General features: G+C 57.2%; 1 protein-coding gene across 6 annotated transcripts in view; it reads left to right on the top strand.

Moving 5' to 3' along the window:
• The window catches only part of HDAC4 (histone deacetylase 4), a 292,669-nt gene that overhangs the window by 164,608 nt on the left and 105,923 nt on the right, over positions 1-22,138 (top strand). For all 6 annotated transcript variants that reach the window (XM_055586610.1, XM_055586609.1, XM_055586612.1 and 3 more), the window contains one exon: positions 15,479-15,723. In XM_055586610.1, the coding sequence (XP_055442585.1) occupies positions 15,479-15,723 (245 nt within the window). The remainder of the gene's footprint in view (positions 1-15,478; positions 15,724-22,138) is intronic.

Here is a 22,138-nt window from a genome sequence, read left to right as displayed (position 1 = left end):
GGCTGTATATTGTCACCCTGCTTATTTAACCTATATGCAGAGCACATCATGCAAAACGCTGGGCTGGATGAAGCACAAGCTGGAATCAAGATTGCTAGGAAAAATATTAATAACCTTAGATATGCAGATAACACCACCCTTATGGCAGAAAGTGAAGAAGAACTAAAGAGCCTCTTGATGCAAGTAAAAGAGGAGAGAGAAAAAGTTGACTTAAAACTCAACATTCAGAAAAGCAAGATCATGGCATCTGGTCCCATCACTTCATGGCAAATAGATGGGGAAACAGTGGAAACAGTGGCAGACTGTATTTTGGGGGGCTCCAAAATCACTGCAGATGGTGATTGCAGCCATGCAATTAAAAGATGCTTACTCCTTAGAAGGAAAGTTATGACCAACCTAGACAGCATATTAAAAAGCAGAGACGTTACTTTGCCAACAAAGGTTCGTCTAGTCAAGGCTATGGTTTTTCCAGTGGTCATGTATGGATGTGAGAGTTGGACTGTGAAGAAAGCTGAGCACCGAAGAATTGATGCTTTTGAACTCTGGTTTTGGAGAAGACTCTTGAGAGTCCCTTGGACTGCAAGGAGATCCAACCAGTCTATCCTAATGGAAATCAGTCCTGGGTGTTCATTGGAAGGTCTGATGCTGAAGTTGAAACTGCAGTACTTTGGCTACCTGATGTAAAGAACTGACTCATTGGAAAAGACCCTGATGCTGGGAAAGATTGTAGGTGGGAGGAGAAGGGGACGACAGAGGCTGAGATGGTTGGCTGGCATCAGTGACTCAATGGACATGAGTTTGAGTAAATTCCGGGAGTTGGTGATGGACAGAGAAGCCTGGTATGCTGCAGTCCATGGGGTTGCAAAGAGTCAGACACAGCTGAGTGAATGAAGTGAACTGAACAATTCTTTAGCTTTATTCAGTGTTCACCTAGTGTTTATATGTTCCTGATACAAGTTTGTGTGTATGTGTTAATTTAAGTAAAATTGATCTACAAACCTGTGTTGGTTCCAGGTACAGAACACAGTAATTCCCTGGTTCTATACATTAAAAAATGTCCTCATGATAAGTCTAGTTACCACTTGTCACCATGGAAAGATATGGTAAGTCCCTTACATACAGACCTTCAAGTTGTGAACTTTCAAAGATGCAAATCTACTGTCCGTCAGCATCAGGCGTGCGTGAGACAGCAGCTCGCCCCCCGTCTCCTGCTGCTGATGCCCCTTCGGCTCTACCATCTGCCCTCCTCTCCCTCCTCCCGTCAGTAAGCCTTCTTCCCTGTTCTGTCCAGGCCAGGCCCTGTGTGCCGGCTGCTGTGTTGGACTGCTGCGCTTTTCAAGGTGCTGAGCTGTGGAGTGGAAGGAGTCTTGTTTGTTTTTCCCTGTGTTATGTGTGAGACGTGTCATAAAGCTGTAACAGTGCAGTGCTACAGAGCTGACTGTTAGTCGGGCACCCGGGCTCCCGTGGCTCAACCTGGGAACACACTCTGGGAGCGGAACTTGCTCGTGTGTGGGGACTTCCTGCACTGCCGTCTCACTGACTGTGTCCCCTGCGGCCGCCGTTACAGCCCTGTGACTGACTGACTGAATCTGCGAGTCTGGATCTTGCACCTCCCTCACCTGCTGCACTCACCCCCCAGCCTCCTTCCCCTCTCGCGTCCACCAGTTTGTTCTTATCTTTGAGTCTGTTTCTGTTAGGTCTGTTCATTTTTGGTTTTAGAGTTCACATATGTGAAGTCATGTGGTTCTTGACTTTCTCTACCTGACTTACTTCACCTAGTATGATATCCTCTAGGTTCATCCACGTTTTCACAAATGACAAGATTTTCTTCTTTCCTATGGCTGAAGTTCCATTGCATTTGTATACCGCCTCCTCTTTATCCCCTGTCACGGCTTCACGGCTATCCTGGTTTGCCTGATAGCTCAGTTGGTAAAGAATCCGCCTGCAATGCAGGAGACCCCGGTTCAATTCCTGGGTCGGGAAGATCCCCTGGAGAAGGGATAGGCTACCCACTCCGGTATTCTTGGGCTTCCCTTGTGGCTCAGCTGGTAAAGAATCCACCTGTAATGCAGGAGACCTGGGTTCGATCCCTGGGTTGGGAAGATCCCCTGGAGAAGGGATAAGGCTACCCACTCCAGTATTCTGGCCTGGAGAATTCCATGGGATGTATAGTGTGTGAGATCACAAAGAGTCGGATACGACTCAGCGACCTTCACTTCACTTCTTTATCCCTTCACCCTGATGGTGTTTAAAGCACATGTCTCTTTATTTCATTGTTTGACACGAGGTCCATTTAATGTTCGTGCGTGGTAGCTGGTCTGTCCCTGGCTCATCTGAAAGGTCCCTCCTGCCTTTTTGTGAGCTTTGCAATCTGTCCCCGGCTCATCTGTAAGGTCCCTCCTGCCTTTTTGTGAGCTTTGCAGTCTGTCCCTGGCTCATCTGTAAGATCCCTCCTGCCTTTTTGTGAGCTTTGCAGTCTATCTCTGAACGTACTGGCTTGTCTGTCCTGCAGGGTCTCCCTGGGTTCTAGATTTCACTTGATTTCCTCCCTGAGTTGTCATTTAAAGCGGACCTCTCTTGCCTGAGTTTCCTGTCCGTCGGTGGTTAGACCTGGAGATTTGATCAGAGTCCATTGTGATTATTTCGGGCCGGAGTCTAGGTGCAGGCGTGTACGTCCATTGGGAGGACCAGCTCTATGTGTGTAGGTGGGGGCGCTTAGCAGCCTCCTGTCTTTTTCTTTCTCCTTAAAATCATTTCTTGACCTAGCCACACCCCCCGCCACTGCCCTGAGGACCCTCCTCTTGGTCTCCAGCAGGTCTGTGTGGCAGCCTGTGAACCTCTGTCTTCTACCTCCACCCCTATGGGGGGCAGGGGTCCCAGGGCCCTGGGATGCTCGCACCTCCCCACCGGCCCCCAGGGTTTCCTCTGTGACTTCATCCACAAGTCTGACGCTGCCGTCCGCCTCCTTGCTGTTTGTGTGGACTCATTTCTGTGTGTGTTGGGTTCTCCACTCACCGTTCCTCCCGCGTCTCAGACTCGCCGTGGGCTCTTCCTTCCCCGAGGGCTCATCGGCGTGCCTGCAGCCTTCTCAGTCTGATGTGGCCCCGTCTGTGTGTGCTCTGCATGCAGTCTTGACCGCCGCTTCCCAGCACATGGTTCTGGCTTGGCAGGCGCTCCTCTGCTCTCGGAGCTGGCTTGCTGTTCTCTGGCCGTTTCCATGCGCCCCTCGTCGGCAGCTTGCTCGTCCTCAGGGTCCGCTGGCCCTCTTCTCTCGAGTCTGCGGTTCCGCTTGGAAACTGTCTTGATTGCTGCCGTTTGCTGGGGTCCCTGCTTGGTTGTGCCTTCGTGTCTCCCACCAGTTCTGGAAATGCTCAGCCATCTGCCTTAGGTACTGCCTCTGACCTCCAACCTTCTCTGCGGGGAGAGGGGGGTGCCCACACTTTGGAACCCGCCACTGGGCCTGAAACACAGGCTGTACCCTCCCTGCTGGCGGTGGGGCTGCCACACTGCAGGTGCCCAGGGGCCCGGGCTGGGGGATGGGGCAGGTGGGGTGGGTGAGAAGGGAGTGGGAGGACCTCTATGGTCTGCTTTTGCAGAACTGTGAGATGACCTGGATTCTGCCCCATTGTCTGAGTTCTCTCCCCTGTGTGCTCCCGTCCTACAAAGGCCTTTTTCTTTCTTTGACAATAGGAGAGAAGGGGGTGGAGGGGTCCCTGACCTACACTCCTCAGCAGCTGCCGCGGGATCGGCACCCCGCCCAGAGATGAGGCTAGTGCTTGTTCTCTGTCTGCATCAAATACACACCCTCTCGTTCCTTGTGAAGCTGGCGTGTCTCCACACCCTGTTCCCATCCTTTAAGTTGAGAAGCTCTCTTGGCTCCATGTCTGGGGGACCCGGGGCCCCTCACTCACACTGCAGGCCCGCCCTCCGGGGCCTCCGCCCCTGGTGTGCTGGAACCTGAGCCTGGGTGCTGTGGACGCCTGTCCCCAGGCGCGCTCGTGACTCAGCCTTCTGTTGTCACGTGTGCGGATGCTGAGGGCCAGCTTGTGCCCTTCTGGGGGTCTCCTGCATCCTGACCACCAGGTCTTGCCTTGGGTCTTCACCACCCTCAGTAAAGTCACCTTCTGGGCCCACTTTAGAGGGAGGGCGTTCAGCAGCTCGGGAGACAGGATGGACTCAGCTCAGCCCACTGCACCCAGATACCCCTCCCGCCAGGTCAGCTCCCCTGGAGTCTTCTCCCCGCATTCACACCTCCCTGCCATGGGGTCGCCCGGCTCGAGGCTGTGTCTTGGCTCTCAATGGACGCTGGTCACATGCAGGGCCCCTGGGCGGCCGCTGGTCCTCATGGGGATTTGGACTCACATTAGCCCTGAACCCCACACTGGACCTTTGAGACCAGGTGCCTGTGCCGGGGGCCCAGCCTCTTCTCTCTCAGTAGCATTACCTGGACACACGTCCTGGTGCCTAGAAGTGGGGTCCTGGGCGTGCTTTCCACGAGGGGTCCCACCTCCCGCCTGCTGTTCCCTGACCGGGTCCTCGCTGGTGTCTGCAGACATGCGGGCACATCAGGGACCTCGAAGAGGAGGATCATGGCGGCTGCAGGAGAGGCCCTCACGGTGGTGGGTGAGGGGTGGCCAGGCCTCGGTGTGCTGATGGCCTTGGACTCTCCACCAGGGAGAAGCCGTTGAAAACTTGGTGCTTGGGGAGGAGGTGTGAGTGAGTGGAGGTGAAACCCAGCTTAGGGGAAGAGGCAGTGGAGTAAAACGTCACCTGGTGTTGATGGTGACTTGTTCTTTTTGGCGGCGAAAGTGAGCCATCAGGAGCGTGCTGTTTGCATCTCTGCTCGGCAGCCGGGTCTGCGTGGCGGTGCTGGTCAGCCTGTTTCCCAGGACCGGGTGGGTGGTGCAGACCCAGGCTGGCTGCACCCTTGGGGCTGTGTCTGGGCCATGAGCAGGGGCTCTTGGAGTGGACCCCTGTGAGTCCTTCAGGAAAAATAGAGGCTTTTCTTCGCTGGAAAGCCCAGGCCTATGGGGTACTGGAGCAAGCTGGTGATCCTGGGGGGACGCCCAGCCCGTGGTCAGGACAGAATCCACAGCTGGAGCCGTGGGCAGGGACTTAAGGGGTCCGCCGGCCCTGGTGGGGGGAGTGCTCTCAGAGCCCCAGAGCATGCGTGCTTGGGCTGCAGGGGGCCTCATCACCTGAGCGCTCCTGGAGCCCCAGGTACCCCGAGCACAGCAGCTGAGCAGGGCCCAGCCTCCACGGCTCCCAAGTCCCCAAGCCGCTCACACCACCCCACCTGAGAACCACAGTCCCACCCCAGGGTGACCTGTGCCACCCTGCCTGAGAACCACAGCCCCAGGGTGACCTGTGCTGCCCTGCCTGAGAGCCACAGCCCCAGGGTGACCTGTGCCGCCCCGCCTGAGAACCACTGCCCCAGGGTGACCTGTGCCGCCCCGCCTGAGAACCAGAGCCCCAGGGTGACCTGTGCCCCCGCCTGAGAACCCTGCCCCAGGGTGACCTGTGCCCCTGCCTGAGAACCAGAGCCCCAGGGTGACCTGTGCTGCCCCGCCTGAGAACCAGAGCCCCAGGGTGACCTGTGCCAACCAAACTGAGAACCACTGCCCCAGGGTGACCTGTGCCCCCACCTGAGAACACCCCCAGGTGGCCTGTGCCCCCTCCTCCTGGCTCTTCTGCTCTGTCGCCCGTGCGCATCCCGTCGCCCCTGGTTAGTGTCCAGTTCCGAGTTTGCCATGACACTTGCTGTGTAGCCTTGGGCACGTCACTTAGACTCTCTGAGCTTGTTTCCCTGCTTGTCCGTGGGGATGATGCTGGCACCCACCCGTGTCCTGCAGGGTCCCTGTTGACACGTGAAGCTAGCCCGGGCCAGCAGCCTGCAGACCTGTGGTCCGCAGCGACTCAGGGCCGGCCTGGGGGCTTGCCGTGTCTGCCCCCGACACCCTCTCCTGCCTTCGGCTTGAGGCACTTGCCCTGCCCCGGCCTGTCTCTGCTTGCTTTTGAAGGGTAACCCACTGCCTTCTTGTCTGGAGGCAGAGCCTGGGCCGACCAGGGCCTGAAGGTGCATGCTGCTCTCTCGTGACATGCAGGTGTGTGCAAGGCACCCACGTGCAGAAAGCGGCTCAGAGGCGCCATGCGTCGCCTCTCTCCCCGCCCCAGGCCAGATGCAAAGAGCCTTCCCGTGTAACACGTGGATAAAGTGTGAGTCGCTCTGTCCTGTCTGACTCTGTGTGACCCCCTGGACTGTAGCCCACCAGGCTCCTCTGTCCATGAGATTCTTCAGGCAAGACTACTGGAATGGGGTGCCATGCCCTTCTCCAGGGGATCTTCCTGACCCAAGGATCAAACCTAGGTCTCTGGATATACGTGTATAAATACCACTACTGCTGCTGCTGCTAAGTCGCTTCAGTCGTGTCCGACTCTGTGCGACCCCATAGATGGCAGCCCACCATTCTCCCCCATCCCTGGGATTCTCCAGACAAGAACACTGGAGTGGGGTGCCATTGCCTTCTCCAATGCATGAAAGTGGAAAGTGAAAGTGAAGTCGCTCAGTCGTGTCTGACTCTTAGCGACCCCATGGACTGCAGCCTACCAGGCTCCTCCATCCACGGGATTTTCCGGGCAACAGTACTGGAGTGGGGTGCCACTGCCTTCTCCGATAAATACCACTATATATGTTTATTTCTTTACATTCTGATCGCGGCTGAAAACAAAACAATATAAAACATAATAGTATGCTCTTGCTCCATACTATTTGTTATTTATTTTTATTTTTCAAGCATAATCTATATTCTGAGTTGCTCACATAAGCTCATTTCTTTGGCATCGCCTGTGTACATACATCTGAATGAGGCAAAAAAGCAGGGAGAGCCATACCCGTCTACACGAGAAGCTGAGATGGGACCACTTGGCTTATTTACCTTCCCTACAGAATATTTTTAAATGTTTACGTTAAAAAGCACTTCTGACTTCTGTACCTCATTTCCCCTTTATACACACACACACAGTATTAAACAGAATAATTGTAATACAGTTAAGAGCACCTTTGGGGAAAATGATACTGCATATAAATCAGTATTTTGAATGGAACTTGATTATGACTGTTCAGCCGTTTTGAATAATATTTCTAATAAGTTATGCACCCAAAGTTCCATGGTGAGCTGACAGATTGAACACATAGATCTAATTTCACTCACTCCTGAAATTCACAAAAGCTCCAGTAAGGATATACACATTATAAACTGTGGCAACCAAAACCCAGATTGTGGTCTCCGTGTTTCCCACTGAAGGAGCCCAGGTGTCCTTGGGGACCAGGAAGTGCAGGGGTGTTTCGGGACAGATGTTGCAGCCACACTGAGGGCTGTCCCCAGGGCCGCTGGTGGGTTCTGGGTGACCTGGTGCCATCACGCAGGCTGCCCAAGGATGCGTGTGAGCATCAGGACAGGACTGCCGAGGCTCGGTTCACTGCGATCCCGAAAGCCAGACTCGGTGCGGCCAGCTCAGTATTGTTGAAAATTGGCAAATAAAAGATCATCAAGCACTGGCCCTGCCTCTCTGCTAAAAGCTGTCTGTGGGGATAATGTGACAGTTGACTCGGGGCCCTTTCTCACCCGGCCAGCAGCTCAGGACCGGCAGATGGGGCTAGAAGGGCCGTGTTGACAGGCCCGACAGCATCATGGGGGAACCCCTTAGCTGCTGGCAACACAGGAGCCCGGCGGACACAGGACCGTCTTGGGGGGCGGCTCTGCTGGGAACTGGAGCTGTGTCCCCCGGGACTGCAGACCCATTTCTGCTCCCAGGGAATCCGTCATGTGGATCTGCACCTGAGATGCAGTCAGCACGGGACGGGTGACCAGAGTCTTCAGCCCGTCAGCTGGAGAGGGTGCGGGCAAGAGGGAGAAGAAGGGGGATCTTTAGGTCGCAGAGAATGCACAGACTGTGTCAGCCAATTGCAGCGTACAGACCTTGCTGAATCTTGATTTGTTTTTGGCTGCACAGGATCCTCGTTGCACCGCGTTTTGCTTCTCACAGATTCTTGAGCTGTGGCTCGAGGGCTTAGTTACCCCATGGCATGTGGGATTGTCGTTCTCTTGACCAAGGATCAAACCCACATCCTCTGCATTGCAAAGCAGATTCTTAACCACTGGACCAGTAGGGAAGTCCCCGGTTGAATCTTGAGTTGAATAAAGTCTCAGAAATGTATATGAGACTCTAAAAAAAATGATAATGCTTTTTGGCTATTTGATAGCATCATGGAGTTGTTAATTTATTTGGGTAGGTTGACTGTTTTCTTAAGAGTTTATTTAGGGATGCCACAGTCCTTATGAGTAAAGCGCTCTGCTAGCGGGTCAGCTTCAGGATAATCTAGAAGGAAGGGCTGGCCACAGGGCGGCAGTTGTTGGGAGCTGGCTGAGGGATCCTTGGGAGGCAATTATACCATTTTAGTTGGCTTTGTGTTTTTTTTTTTTTTTTTTCCCTAAAAAATTGTCTATCTATATCTGTATTCCAGAGAAAGGTCATCAGCTCACAAAGGTGGGGGAAACAGGGACTTCCCTGGTGGCCCAGTGGCTGAGACTGCGCTCCTAATGCAGGGGGCCCGGGTTCAACCCCTGGTCAGGGAAGTAGATCCCCTCTGTCCCAGTGAAGATCAAAGACCCCGCGTGCTGCTACTAAGACCCAGTGCAGCCAGACCTGTAAGGGGCATTCAAAACACAGGATGGGGAGCAGAAAAGGCCACAGCATCGACAACTGTCTGGAAGGTAGAAACTGAAGTCACAGGCCACACTGGATTTGGCAGTTTGGGCAGAAAGAGCCAGACTGCACGCCGCCCGTGGGTGCAGCCAAGGTCCCAGTGGGTGGGTGCCACGGCATCCTTGGAAAGCAGCCCCACATCCCGCCTCCCGGACAGGACTGGGGCAGGAGGGGGCCAGGCCGAATGGAGTGGAGGCTGGAGGGCAACAGGCACGGCACACACATCCCCCCCAACAGCCTCCTGCCCTGTGGCTCCGGGCGCCTCAGCCCCACCCAGCAAAGCTCAGCCTTGAGTCCCCTCTCCGCTCGCAGCTTAGGATCCTTGCCTCCACTCGTCCTCAGGGACACAGCCACAGAAAGTATGCAAAACTCAGTGAGAAAATACATTTAAGGGAATCTTGAATAGAGTTGAGTGTTGGACACAGAAAACAGGGGAGAAGCAGAAAGAAAATCAGTGATTGTTGCAGATTTACCACCAGGTGCTGGAAGTTCCCGAAGGGGAAAACAGAGGAAAGGGCGATGGTCTGCACGATGACCCGGGGAGATTCCCCACGGCTGGAGGCCTGAGCTGCCAAACTGGACAGGCAGCATGGAGCTCCGCAGGGGGTAAGGGAAGACTCTTGCTTCCAGAGCCTCCTGCTAAGACGTGGCGGCCAGGAGCTGGTCTGCCAGAGGGAGAGCAAAGGGCATGCGTCCAGAGTCAGAGCGGCTCCTCACTTCTCAGTAACAGTCTTGGGAACAAGGAGGTGGGGACATTGTCTTCACCGTCCTGGAGGAGGTGACTGCTCGCTGGAGTTCTGTGTGCAGGCAGAGGGACGATCCCTGGACTAGGACATGAGCACACATTCAGACAGGAAACCATGTGCCTCCTTCCCAAGACACAGGAGGAGGCTGAGTTCCTGCAGGGAGAGAACAGCCCAGAAGGAAGAGGAGTGGAATAAAGGGGCCTGAACGGAGACCCTGGGCATCCCTGGGAGGGCCGGGGCCGGCCTCGGGGAGGGGGCAGCTGTGTGGGAGGCGCTGTGGAGGAGCTCTGCAGCCCCCAGGGCATCTGGACCTCCCTGCCTCTTGCCCTCACTCACCTGAGGCCGTGCTTCTCCACGGGGCTCCTGGGCCCGGCACCTGGAGGTTGCACCTGGAAGACGCACCTGGAGGGCACACCTGGAAGATGCACCTGGAGGACGCACCTGGAGGATGGCCGGCTGGAGGGGGCATCTGGAAGATGGCCGGCTGGGCCGGCAGCAGGAGGCAGGGTGGTTCTGGTCCCAGTGTTGGTCCCACTGCGGGGGGTGGCCGTGGTTTTCCCGGAGTCACTCTTGGCCTCGCCCCAGAGGAGCTCTTCCTGTCAGCTGTCCTGGAAGCTGAAGCAGCCTGGCCCCAAGACTCTTGTCTTTCCCTGGGGGCCTTCGTCTCACCTCCCCCCGCCCACCCTCCACAGCTGCTGAGTGCAGAGGACGAGTGTTTAGGGGTGCGTCCTGGAGATTGTAACCACAACACACGGGGGTGTTGATCAAAGAGTCAGCACGGGGCTGGGGGTCTGGGGAGCAAGGCGGGGGTGTGCCAGTGTCCCCCGGGATGTGTGACATGTTTTGTCATTAAAGTTGAAAACATTTTGAGATAGGTTGTGCTTTTTTAATAGACCCCCGTCTTTCTCCTGCTCCTCCTCCTCGCCCCCTGCAGGCGTCTCTGTCCTCCCCTCACACAGGCAGACCAACGTCAGTGTGAGAGGAACTCGTGCTGACATGGATGAAACATCTATTATTGTCCCCTAGATTTGAATGAGCTGTTCTTTACTTGAACAGAGCCTACACTCTGGCCCTGTTTGCTAAAGAATAGACCTTCTCTTTATTTGCTGTCTATATGATGACATGAAATAGTGTTATGAACAGAAGACCCAACCCATGTAATGGAAAATTACAGTGTCCTTTTTTTCCCCCCCTGATCATTTATTTTTTTTTAAAAATTAGAGACTAGCAGATTTTTTTCTATTTCTGATTGAGAACTTATAGGTCACGGCCCAGCCTTGCCATTTCTTATTGAAACTCTGAATATAGTCTTTGTGCTTTTACTAACGTCATGAATCTGATTGTATTAATATGTTTCTCAAGGCACAACCTATAAAAGCAATTTTCTACTCTGCCATAAAATATTCATGAGAATACAGGCTTTTTTGTTTTGATGCCGCATTCTTTTAAATAGAGAAAGTCTCATTGTTTTCTTCGGGGCACTTTGGGTCAAAAGCACCAGCAGCTTCTGTTGGGAACTCGTGGCATTTCGGCGAGTTTTTGATACAGAAATAGTCGCGGGCATGTCTGACGCACCCTCCAGCGGCGGAATGAATGGGGCTGTGGGTCTGATCCCACAGCTGGGGCTCCGGCCGCCTGCGGGGCCGGCCTGGCCTCCCGAGGCTGAGCTCAGGCGGGGAGAAGCGCCTGGCCTGGGCCCGCGGCCACCCCCGGGCTCGTGCGTGTGTCTCCCGAGGCGGCGGAACGGCCGGCGCTGGGCATGGCCTGTCGGGCGGAGGTGACGTCTGGCTTTGCACTCTTTGCGTGAGACTTTCTTTAGCAGAGGATGAAGTCTTATGTGAAACCTCAAAAAGGGAAATCCAGCAGGCCTCGCCTCCCTTTCTCGCAGTAAATGGTGAGGACAGCCCGTGACCGCCCCCCGCCCCCGGCCTGCTCCCCTCTGTTCTCTGCAGACCTGACGGTGTTGCCTGCGGGTCTCCTTGCCGTCCCCTCCCTGGGCCCACCGGCTCTGGTGTCTGGAATGACCTGGGGGAGGAGGGTGTTTCCTCCTGACGTTCCCTGCAGCTCCAGACTCAAAGGGAACCCGAGGGAAGGGGCAGTGGACACAGGGAACCGTGGTCCTCCGCACCCCATCCACGCCAGGGCGCCTGCCACATCCTCCCTTCCCGCCTTCAGCCCCCGCCTCGTCTCTCACACCCAGCACCCTGATGCCGGCCCCTCTGCATCTGAGGCCTGGCCTCCCTCTGCTGCTGGCACCCCCACCTGGGCCTGCAGGGCCCCCGAGGATCTGCAGATGCAGGTCCCATGCCCCAAGCCAGCAGTCCAGGTGCCTCCTGTGTCTCCGCCCCCACGCCCGCCTCTTAACACTGGCCATCTGGGTCCTGGCTCGCCGGCCCCTTCCCACTCAGAGCTGCAGCCCCTGTGTGGGCCCTTCCCCGGGGCGTCCCTCAAGCCCTCTGCCCTCTCCTGTCCCTTTGCACGGCAGACCCGCTGCAGGCTGGACTGGGAGCAACCCCCCAACACGCAGCACAGAGCAGCAGGCCCTGGCGTTTTTCTGTAGTGAGGGGATGCAGGCGTAGGAAACATTTGGCCCATCCTATTTTTGAAGTTAATAAAACGGATCCCTCAAAGTTATTTTATGTTCAGTTTTTTAAGATGTTAACTATTGGACGTTTCTGATCATCTTCCTGACCTCGCCTGTGAAAAATTAGAAACGGAGAGATGGTATGGTACAGTGAGGGCTTCCCTGGCGGCTCCAACAGTAAAGATCCGCCTGCCAATGCGATGCGAGTTTGATCCCTGGGTCGGCAAGATCCCCTGGAGGAGGGCCTGGCACCCCATTCCAGCGTTCCTGCCTGAAGAATCCCACGGATAGAGGAGCCTGGCACCCCGCTCCAGCGTTCCTGCCTGAAGAATCCCACGGACAGAGGAGCCTGGCAGGCCACAGTGCATGGGGCACAGAGCTGGATGCGACTGGGTGACTAACAGCAGCAATCGACGCAGTGAGCGGACAGTGCTTAGGTGTCTTCTGTGCAGTGTCTCAGGCTTGACCTTGTTGCTGTATAACATCTCAGGTCACCTTCTCATGTCGCCTAAGGGGGCCAGCCCTGCCATCAAAGCAAGTGAGGTGATACTGCTTACAAAAGGCAGGCAATACGGTTATTTCGTTAATTCTCTGTGGTTTCTTGAGCTAAAATACCGCTCCCTGACCAGATAAGAAGAGTGTCAGAGACACTGCAAGCCAGTCCAGACATATGAACATGGACCCAGATGTGCCCAGTGAAACGGTTGCAGGCTTAATCTGTCAGTGATTCTGTGTGTGTGTGTGTGTGCGTGTGTGTGTGTGTGTGTGTGTGTGTGTGTCTGTAACCCAGGAAGATAAAGTCGGCTTTATCTTTACAAAGTAAAGGCCAGCTAACCTGAGGGGATCTGCCAAGTAACTCACCTGTTAATCCATGAAGGAACTAGGCGGGTTAACCGGTTAATGAAGAAAAACTTTTCATGTTCTTCCAGGGAAGCAGAAAGAAAAGCCAGAAAGCCTGCCGTCATACACATCATGATGTTTTCCAGGCAGCATTCAGCGTGGTCATTAGTGAAAGCAGGAAGATGCACAGCCCTTCCCCACCCCCGGGAGAAGGGAAAGCTGAATTTCCTTTAAGACGTCAAGTCACTTTCTCTTTCCTCTGAGTCCCTTTCCTAAGCCCTGCTCCGTGTCTGCCATAATGTTCTATTCCTTAAAATAGAGTCTGAAGCAAATGGAGGAAAATCTTGAGGTTTTATAAAACTGGTGTTGTTTACACAGGTTTTCCATCCTGCTATGTTTCATAATAAAAATGATCCAAGAAAGAAAATAAAGGGAGTCAGCAAGACCCCATCTCTACCAGCTGCGTGTGGTGGGGGCGGGATGGGGCACTGATGTCGTCTGGGCCTGCTCATGGCAACAGTTACTTGTGTCCGCTTTTGTTAAATATCAAGTAAAAAACCCTTCACACATCAAGCCTGACACCCAACTAGAAAAAAACAAATACATTTAAAACAGGGTTTGCACCTCACTGATTTTGGGAAAAATCAAAGAGCTGGTTAGGCTTGTTAGGACTTCAGAGAGGGGAGAATTAGATATTTTCTGGAAAATGATTGAATATTGAGGATTTTCCTCCATTCCCTGGGGCCAGGGCTCAGGCCTTCCTTGCATGCAACCTACCCCGGGCTCTGGGGGCCTCGGGTGGAATCCAGGCTTAGTTCTGGCCGGGGGGGGAGGGAGGTGGTGACTGCATGAGCCAGGCCCCCGCTGTCCCAGCCAGCGCCCCACACCCTGCCCAGGTGAGCGAGCCTGCAGGTGCGAGGCCGCGCGTCGGTCCAGAACACCAGGGCCCCGGGCGTGGGCTTGGGGGTTAGGACCCAGGACTGAGCTGGAGCCAGGCCTCCCCACCTCACTTCGCTCGTCAGCAGGACGGCCGGCAGGGGCCTGCCTGCGTGGTGACTGCTGAAATGGGCTATCCCGAGGGGTGGTTCCACTCCTGGGTCATTTTCCTAGAATCCACCAGAACCTAGGTGGAGCCGGCCTGTGGTGTCTCTGACGGTCCGCTTACCTCATCAAAAAGCAGTATTTTAGCTTAAGAAAATAAGCACAGAGAATTAACGAAATGGCCATACTGCCTGCCTTTTGTAAGCCCCTCATTTGCCCCAGTGGCAGGGGCGGTCAGGGCTGGAGGGCACTTTCAGAGGCACGGGGTTACATCCAGTCTCACCCAGGGAGACCCTGGGACCAGGTCCAGGCCGTCAGAAGGCCTGACTGCAGAGGGCCTGGGCAGAGGTGCTGCGGCAAGGCCCCCTCGTGGGTGGCGATGACTCTGGAGGGGAGACTGGCCCGGGGGCCCTGTCTGCTGAGCAGGGTCTCCCCCAGACCTCTGAGCCCCTGGAGGAGAGGCCCAGCCTCCGGCCCTCTGGCCTGTGACTGAGCAGGTTGTGAGCGGACTTTCTGGTCGAGGCGGGGCCCCGGGGCCTCTGCTGGACTGTCTCCACTTTTGGGGGTCAGGGGGTGTCTCTGACAGAGCCCAGGATGCTCACCTAAAGGGAGGCGGCCCCGGAGCCTCTCTGGGAAGTCGGAGGCCCACAGCCAGTGGCCCGGCTTTTCTGATATAATCCCGCCCTGAGAGGAGCGCCCCCGTGGGGGTATTTTGTGAGACCCGTAATTGGAGACCTGGTTTCTGCCTCCTCTTCGCTTTTAATTTGGCGTTGATCTACAAGCGTTTAGATCGATTCCGCTTCCGTTTCTAATCAGAGCCAACTCGTGGCTGTTCGTGGGCCACGCTGCCGTGCGATGAAGGCAGTTTGTTTCTTAGCAAAGCGCAGAAGTGGTCCTCCTGCAGCATGAGCCGAGCAGGCGATCCGGGGGGCCTTGCACTGGCTGTCTCCCAGAGGGCGCGCCCGTCACCACGGAAACGCGCTGCCCGCCCTGCTGCCTGTCTGGACCACTTCGAGGGCACACACTGTTCCGTGGGCCCTGCGCACAACTCTTCTGTGGCTCCTTGCAAATGAGAAAAGCACACCGCTGCCCCTCTGCCTTCGGGTGGCCAGGGCTCATCAGAGCCTTTTTCCTGCTTGCTCTCTGTGTCGACTTTCAAACACAGCGTCAAAAAAGGCCACCGGGCCTGCACCCAGGTCCCCTGAGTGAGCAGGGCCCCTTGGTGCAGGGTGGGGCAGAGGCAGGAGAGCCCGTTTGAGTGTGTGTCCCGGTCCAACCTCCCGCTGGCTTCTGCCTGAGGGGTGGGCCTCTCGGAGGAAGAGGGCGGGAAGGCCCCTGAGTCCTGCCTTTTGAGCCTGTTGAGCAGGAAGGGGGAGGAGGCATCTCACTGCGTGGGCGTCCCTGTGGTGGTAGCGTGGGCTCCCGGGGAGGGTGGGTGGGGCCGGGCCAGGACAGCGGGCCACCCGGTCACCGGCGCCTCTGTGCTGTGCTCTCTCCACAGTGGACGTGGCCTCGGCCCTGCCTCTGCCGGTGGCCCCCCCGGGGGTGCCCATGGACCTGCGCCTGGACCACCAGTTCCCGCTGCCCGTGGCGGAGCCGGGCCTCCGCGAGCAGCAGCTGCAGCAGGAGCTCCTGGCGCTCAAGCAGAAGCAGCAGCTGCAGAGACAGATCCTCATCGCCGAGTTCCAGAGGCAGCACGAGCAGCTGTCGCGGCAGCACGAGGCCCAGCTGCATGAGCACATCAAGGTCAGTCCCCGGCCTTGGGCCCAGGGCCAGTCCGCCACGCGCACCCAGATCCCTCCGCCAGGGCCGGCCCGCCAGGCGCACCCAGATCCCGCCCCAGGGCCGGCCCGCCAGGCGCACCCAGATCCCGCCGCCAGGGCCGGCCCGCCACGCGCACCCAGATCCCACCGCCCAGGACCTGCCCAATGGCCCCCGTGCCGGCCCGCTCTGTGCCCCCCACAACCCCGCTGCCCAGGACCTGCCTGATGGCCCCCCGGGCCGGCCTGCTCTGTGCGCCCCAAGATCCCACTGCCCAGGACCGTCCCCGAGCCCCCGGGCCGGCCCACTGTGCGTGCCTGCGACTCTGCTGCCCAGTACCAAAGCCTGAACCCCGAGCCCCTGGACTGGCCCCCCGTGTGTACCCACGATTCCACAGCCCAGGACAAACCCCGAGCCCACGGGCTGGCCCACTGTGTGTGCCTCAATCCTGCTGCCCAGGACCACCACCCCAGCCCCCAGGCTGGCCCGACCTGTGTGGCCCTCTATCCCGCCGCCCCTGAACCCCCAGCCCCCGGGCTGGCCTGCCCCGCGTGGCCCTCTATCTCGCGCCCAGGACCACCCCAATGACCTGCTGCCACGCTGAGGTTGATGCCTGGGGATGTCCCTCCCTGGGCCGTTTATACCTGCGTGTCAGGACGTGGAAGCTGGTTGAAGGGATCCTGGCTGATGTGGCCAAGAGTGGAAACAGCATTTAAAGTCACCCTGTAGAAGCCTAAAGCGGGGGAGAATTCTTATCGCTGGACTTCATCTACAAACATATGTTCCTAAATAGCGACATTACTGGCAAGAAGAAGCACCAAAATATTAGCAGTGGTCACCTCTGGGTGAGGTGTTTAGGAATTGTCTTTATTTTCTTCTTGGGACTTGTCCATCTTCTCTCCATTTTTCCCACTGACATTTTATAACTGGGGGGGGGGGAGCTAATATTTACTTTGATTTAGATGGGATAAGGAAAAAACTAACATAATTTTTTCTTTTTGGTATTTACTGTCTGGTGCGTGCTAAGTCGCCTCAGTCATGTTCTTTGCAACCCTATAGACTGCAGCCCCCCAGGCTCCTCCATCCGTGGGATTCTCCAGGCAAGAATACTGGAGTGGGTTGCCACACCCTCCTCCAGGGGATCTTCCTGACCCAGGAACTGAACCCTCATCTTTTATGTCTCCTGCCTTGGCAGGCAGGTTCTTTACCAGTAGACCACCTGGGAAGCCCCATTCACTGTCTACATGTATTTATTCTGATCCCAGGTTTTAAAAGCAAACGTTCTAGGAAGAAAGGTGCACCATTGAGGCACAGAGAGGTCCTGTCACTTGGTTGGGGACCACTTCCAACGTCTGTGATCACGTGTGTCACCGCACTTAGAACCTCGCAGAACCTTGCTGTTCAGTGGAAATGTGCACACGTTAAAATTCATAGGTAGTTTTACATTTCCTGTAGCCACCTTAAAACACCCAAAGAAACCAGGTTGTGTGAGTGATTTATTGTTATGTAACAAATTACCCAAAAGATTTTTAGCCGCTTGAAATAACAAACGTGTGTTATCAGACAGCTCAGCTCCTGCGGGCCGAGGATCTGGGGGCAGCTCGCAGATGGCCGGGCCACAGGGCCTCTCGTGAGGTGTGGTCGGGCGTGGTCAGGGCAGCGGTCTCATCTGAGCATGGGGCCAGGCCTGCAGGCCCCCCCTCCCCAGCTCACTCACCCCCTGGTTTGGGGCAGGAGGCCTCAAGTCCTCCTCACCTGGGCTTCCAGGATCCAGGTGACCAAGAAGGAGGTCACGGTGTCTTCTGGCCAAATCTTGAAGGTGACCCCCACCCCTGACGTGGCTCTGCTGTCATAGGCTTCAACCCTCCCAGCAGGGGCCCAGCCAAGGGGTGGACACCAGGAGGCAGGAGTCTTTGGGGGGCCACTGAGGACCTGGCTGCTAAAGGTGAAAGTAATTTCAGGGTATTTTATTTAACCTCATATTTCTAAAGTGTCACTTCAACCCGGGATCCACACAAGCGGTAGTGTCCATGCTGAGTCTGGGTGCACGCCGTGGGCCAGACACGTAGAGCCCATTGCCCTGTGGACCAGCTGCACCGGGGCCACCCGTGGTCAGTGGCTGCGGGACTGGGCAGCAGCGACGTGGGAGTTAAGATCCCACGTGGTACGCGGTGCTCCTGAGACGTCCTTCCCTCAGAGACCAGCGCCACCCGCAGCTGGACGTCACTCGGCCCGGCCTCGGCTTCCTCAGGCGCCACCAGCCTGTGCCCCTGGCTTGTGCCTGCTACTGGCGGGCAGAGGGCCTGTGAGCCACCTGTTTCTGCCCTGGCTGCTTGGCGCCTCGGCTGAGGCCCAGGGGCTCAGCAGGGTTGTTGCTGCCACTGCTCCTCTCCACGCCAACTCCAAGGAGCTGCTGAGGCCAGCGTCCGACAAGCCCAGCAGAGAGCAGCACCCTCCAGAGCTGCTGGAGGCCCAGGCCTCAGGGCTTTGCCAGAAAGGTCTGAGCCAGAGCGCTCCCGCCTAATCGAGATGGCGCTGGTCTCCGTGGAGACAGCCCCCCCAGCCATGGTGGTCCTCTGCGTTTTAATCAACACCCTTGGGTTCGGGATGGATCGGGCGAGGGTCCTTAGAGCCATCGCCATGCCCTTTGCCCCCTGACGCCAAGCGCCTGTTCTGCTGCTGGGAGGAGACGGAGCCCCCGGGGGTGCTCTGTGGGGTGCGGCCTGAACCTGCCCTGCCAGCGCGGGAGCCGAGGCCCCATCACGTGCAGGGGGGATGGGTGGGAGGGGCGAAGGAGGGGGTGGGGCTTCCCGCTGAGGCCCCGCCCCAAGGGGGGTCTTTGGCCCTGAGCCGCACCCGGGTTTGCAGGACTGGGAGGAAGCTCCGGGCGGCTGCGGAACTAGGTCCTCACAGAATCAGTCTAGTTAACTGCCTTTTGGTACCAGCGAGCGCCCCCCGCAGGCTGCCCGATCCGTCTTGCCCTTGAAGCTGCAGCCTCCTTTTCTGTGACTCCCGAAAGCAATCTAAAGAGCCCGGCCTGCCCACTCGCTCTGCTCGCCCTGTGATGCGGTTTCCTCTCCTCCTCACCAGCAGGCTTCTTGAACTTTCGCCATCAGACTCCTGCATCTTGATGTCATCTCAGAAGCCTGAAAGGTCAGGGCAGCCGTCTGTTCCGAGTCCTTTACCCGGCCTCCCAGTGACCCAGGGACCCCCATCTTTGGAGGCAGGGCCCCTCCGCCAGGGGTCCCCCAGCCCCCCAGGCCTTCAGGCCAGAAGCCCGCAGAGAGGATGGGAGCCCCAGAAACGCACTTCAGAAACCTTCTCAAGGTGACGCGTTCTCTGCACTTTAATTGTTTGTTTCTCCATTTACAGCAGAGATCATTCGTCTGAAGCCATTTAAAACTATGTCACCGTCATCCCATCAGCCGGCCTCTGTTTTGACGATTTCCGCTCTCTTCACAAGCCATCACCTTGTTGGGGACATTTGGCAGTGGTGTTTGTCAGACAGATTTCTTGAGCACACAATCTAATTTGTGTCATTAAACCATCAGTGAATTTGAATAGGATTTTATAATTAAAAAGGGAACAGTGTTTTAAAAAGGGCTTCTCTGGTGGCTCAGATGGTAAAGAATCTGCCTGCAATGCGGGAGACCCGGGTTCGATCCCTGAGTCAGAAAAATCCGCTGCGGAAGGAAATGGCAACCCACTCCAGTATTCTTGCCTGGACAATCCCATGGACGGAGGAGCCTGGTGGGCTACAGTCCCTGGGGTCGCAAGGAGTCGGACACGACTGAGTGACTAACGTAGAGTGTTTAAAAGGTAACCGCAGTTGCTAACCTTGGGTCAGGATGCTCTCTCTCACTGGGGTCCCGACACTCAGCGCCGCACTGCTTCTGGACGCTTGCTGGTTGCGGCCGCTCGGGAGCCTGGCCCTGTCCTGCCCTACAGTTAGTTCTTTCTCCCTGGAAGGGGGTCCTGGAGCGTGGTCACTGGGGCCCAGGGTCGAGGGAGTCGTGAGTGTGGTGTTGGCGGGTGTTTATGCCCAGAAAGTCTTTTATCAGCTGGGACTGCTGAGCGGATCACCCGGCAGATGCGGCGTTCCCTGGGTTTGCCACTTTGATGTGTCATTTAAAATTTTCTAAACCTGTTATCGAGGGAATCCCTCTATCTCATGTTTCCAGTTGAAACGCATCGCGGTGACAACAAGCAGAAGCGGCCCTCCCTCCCTGCTCTGCCGCCCGACCCCTGAGAGCCCACCTCGACTCCGTCCGCAGCTCGGCCGGCGCGGACCCGGGACTCCCCCTCTGGGGCTCTTGTCGGCAGTCTCAGCAGCCTTTGCTCCACTTGCTGATAGACCTTCTAGCCAACCGTTGCCTTCTGTCAGTCTCTAGTCGTTACTTGTGGATTTTTTCGATGACTGGCTCCAGCATAGAGAGGAGACAGGAGTCTTCAGAGAGTGCTTCCAGGAGGGTGATAGGTGCTTCTGTCCTGCCAGCCCCAGGACCCCATGGGATCACTGGCCGTGGATGGACAGGAGCCTGGGGATGCCGTCAGGAGCTGGTAGAGCCCGCACACGCCTGGAGTGGGTAACACCACAGAGCCAAGGCTGAACCCCGTGACCCCAGTGCCGCCGCCTCCCAGTCTACACTGCAGGCTTCCCTCCCTGTCTACACTGCAGTCCCCCCTCCATCTACACTCCAGCCTCCCCTCTCCATCTACACTGCCACCTCCCCTCCCGTCTACACTACAGCCTCCCCTCTGCGTCTACACTGCCACCTCCCCTCCCATCTACACTGCAGCCTCCCCTCCCGTCTACACTACAGCCTCCCCTCTCCATCTACACTGCCACCTCCCCTCCCATCTACACTGCAGCCTCCCCTCCCGTCTACACTGCAGCCTCCCCTCCCATCTACACTGCAGCCTCCCTCCCCATCTACACTGCAGGCTCCCCTCCCCATCTACACTACAGCCTCCCCTCCCCGTCTACACTGCCGCCTCCCCTCCCGTCTACACTGCAGCCTCCCCTCCCGTCTACACTGCAGCCTCCCCTCCCGTCTACACTGCAGCCTCCCCTCCCGTCTACACTACAGCCTCCCCTCCCCATCTACACTGCCGCCTCCCCTCCCGTCTACACTGCCGCCTCCCCTCCCGTCTACACTGCAGCCTCCCCTCCCGTCTACACTGCAGCCTCCCTTCCCCATCTACACTGCTGCCTCCCCTCCTCTCTACACTGCAGGCTCCCCTCCCATCTACACTACAGCCTCCCCTCCCTGTCTACACTGCAGCCTCCCCTCCCGTCTACACTGCAGCCTCCCCTCCTGTGTACACTGCAGCCTCCCCTCCCCGTGTACACTGCTGCCTCCCCTCCCATCTACACTGCAGGCTCCCCTCCCATGTACACTACAGCCTCCCCTCCCCGTCTACACTTCAGGCTCCCCTCCCATCTACACTGCAGCCTCCCCTCCCCGTCTACACTGCCGCCTCCCCTCCCGTCTACACTGCAGCCTCCCCTCCCATCTGCACTGCAGCCTCCCCTCCCGTCTACACTGCAGCCTCCCTTCCCCATCTACACTGCTGCCTCCCCTCCCGTCTACACTGCAGGCTCCCCTCCCATCTACACTGCAGCCTCCCTCCCCATCTACACTGCAGGCTCCCCTCCCCATCTACACTACAGCCTCCCCTCTCCGTCTACACTGCCGCCTCCCCTCCCGTCTACACTGCAGGCTCCCCTCCCATCTACACTACAGCCTCCCCTCTCCGTCTACACTGCCGCCTCCCCTCCCATCTACACTGCAGCCTCCCCTCCCGTCTACACTGCAGCCTCCCTTCCCCATCTACACTGCTGCCTCCCCTCCCGTCTACACTGCAGGCTCCCCTCCCATCTACACTACAGCCTCCCCTCCCCATCTACACTTCAGGCTCCCCTCCCATCTACACTGCAGGCTCCCCTCCCCATCTACACTGCAGCCTCCCCTCCCCATCTACACTGAGCCTCCCCTCCTGTCTACACTGCCACCTCCCCTCCCGTCTACACTACAGCCTCCCCTCTCCATCTACACTGAGCCTCCCCTCCTGTCTACACTGCAGCCTCCCCTCCCGTCTACACTGCCGCCTCCCCTCCCTGTCTACACTGCAGCCTCCCCTCCCGGTCTACACTGCTGCCTCCCCTCCCGTCTACACTGCAGGCTCCCCTCCCCGTCTACACTTCAGGCTCCCCTCCCATCTACACTACAGCCTCCCCTCCCTGTCTACACTGCAGCCTCCCCTCCCGTCTACACTGCAGCCTCCCCTCCCCATCTACACTTCAGGCTCCCCTCCCATCTACACTGCAGGCTCCCCTCCCCATCTACACTGAGCCTCCCCTCCCATCTACACTGAGCCTCCCCTCCCATCTACACTG

Source organism: Bubalus kerabau, chromosome 6 (assembly GCF_029407905.1).
Source record: "Bubalus kerabau isolate K-KA32 ecotype Philippines breed swamp buffalo chromosome 6, PCC_UOA_SB_1v2, whole genome shotgun sequence".
NCBI classification, from domain to species: domain Eukaryota; kingdom Metazoa; phylum Chordata; class Mammalia; order Artiodactyla; family Bovidae; genus Bubalus; species Bubalus kerabau.
The sequence above is the reverse complement of the archived record's forward strand: the minus strand, read 5'-3'. Positions and strand labels throughout refer to the sequence as shown.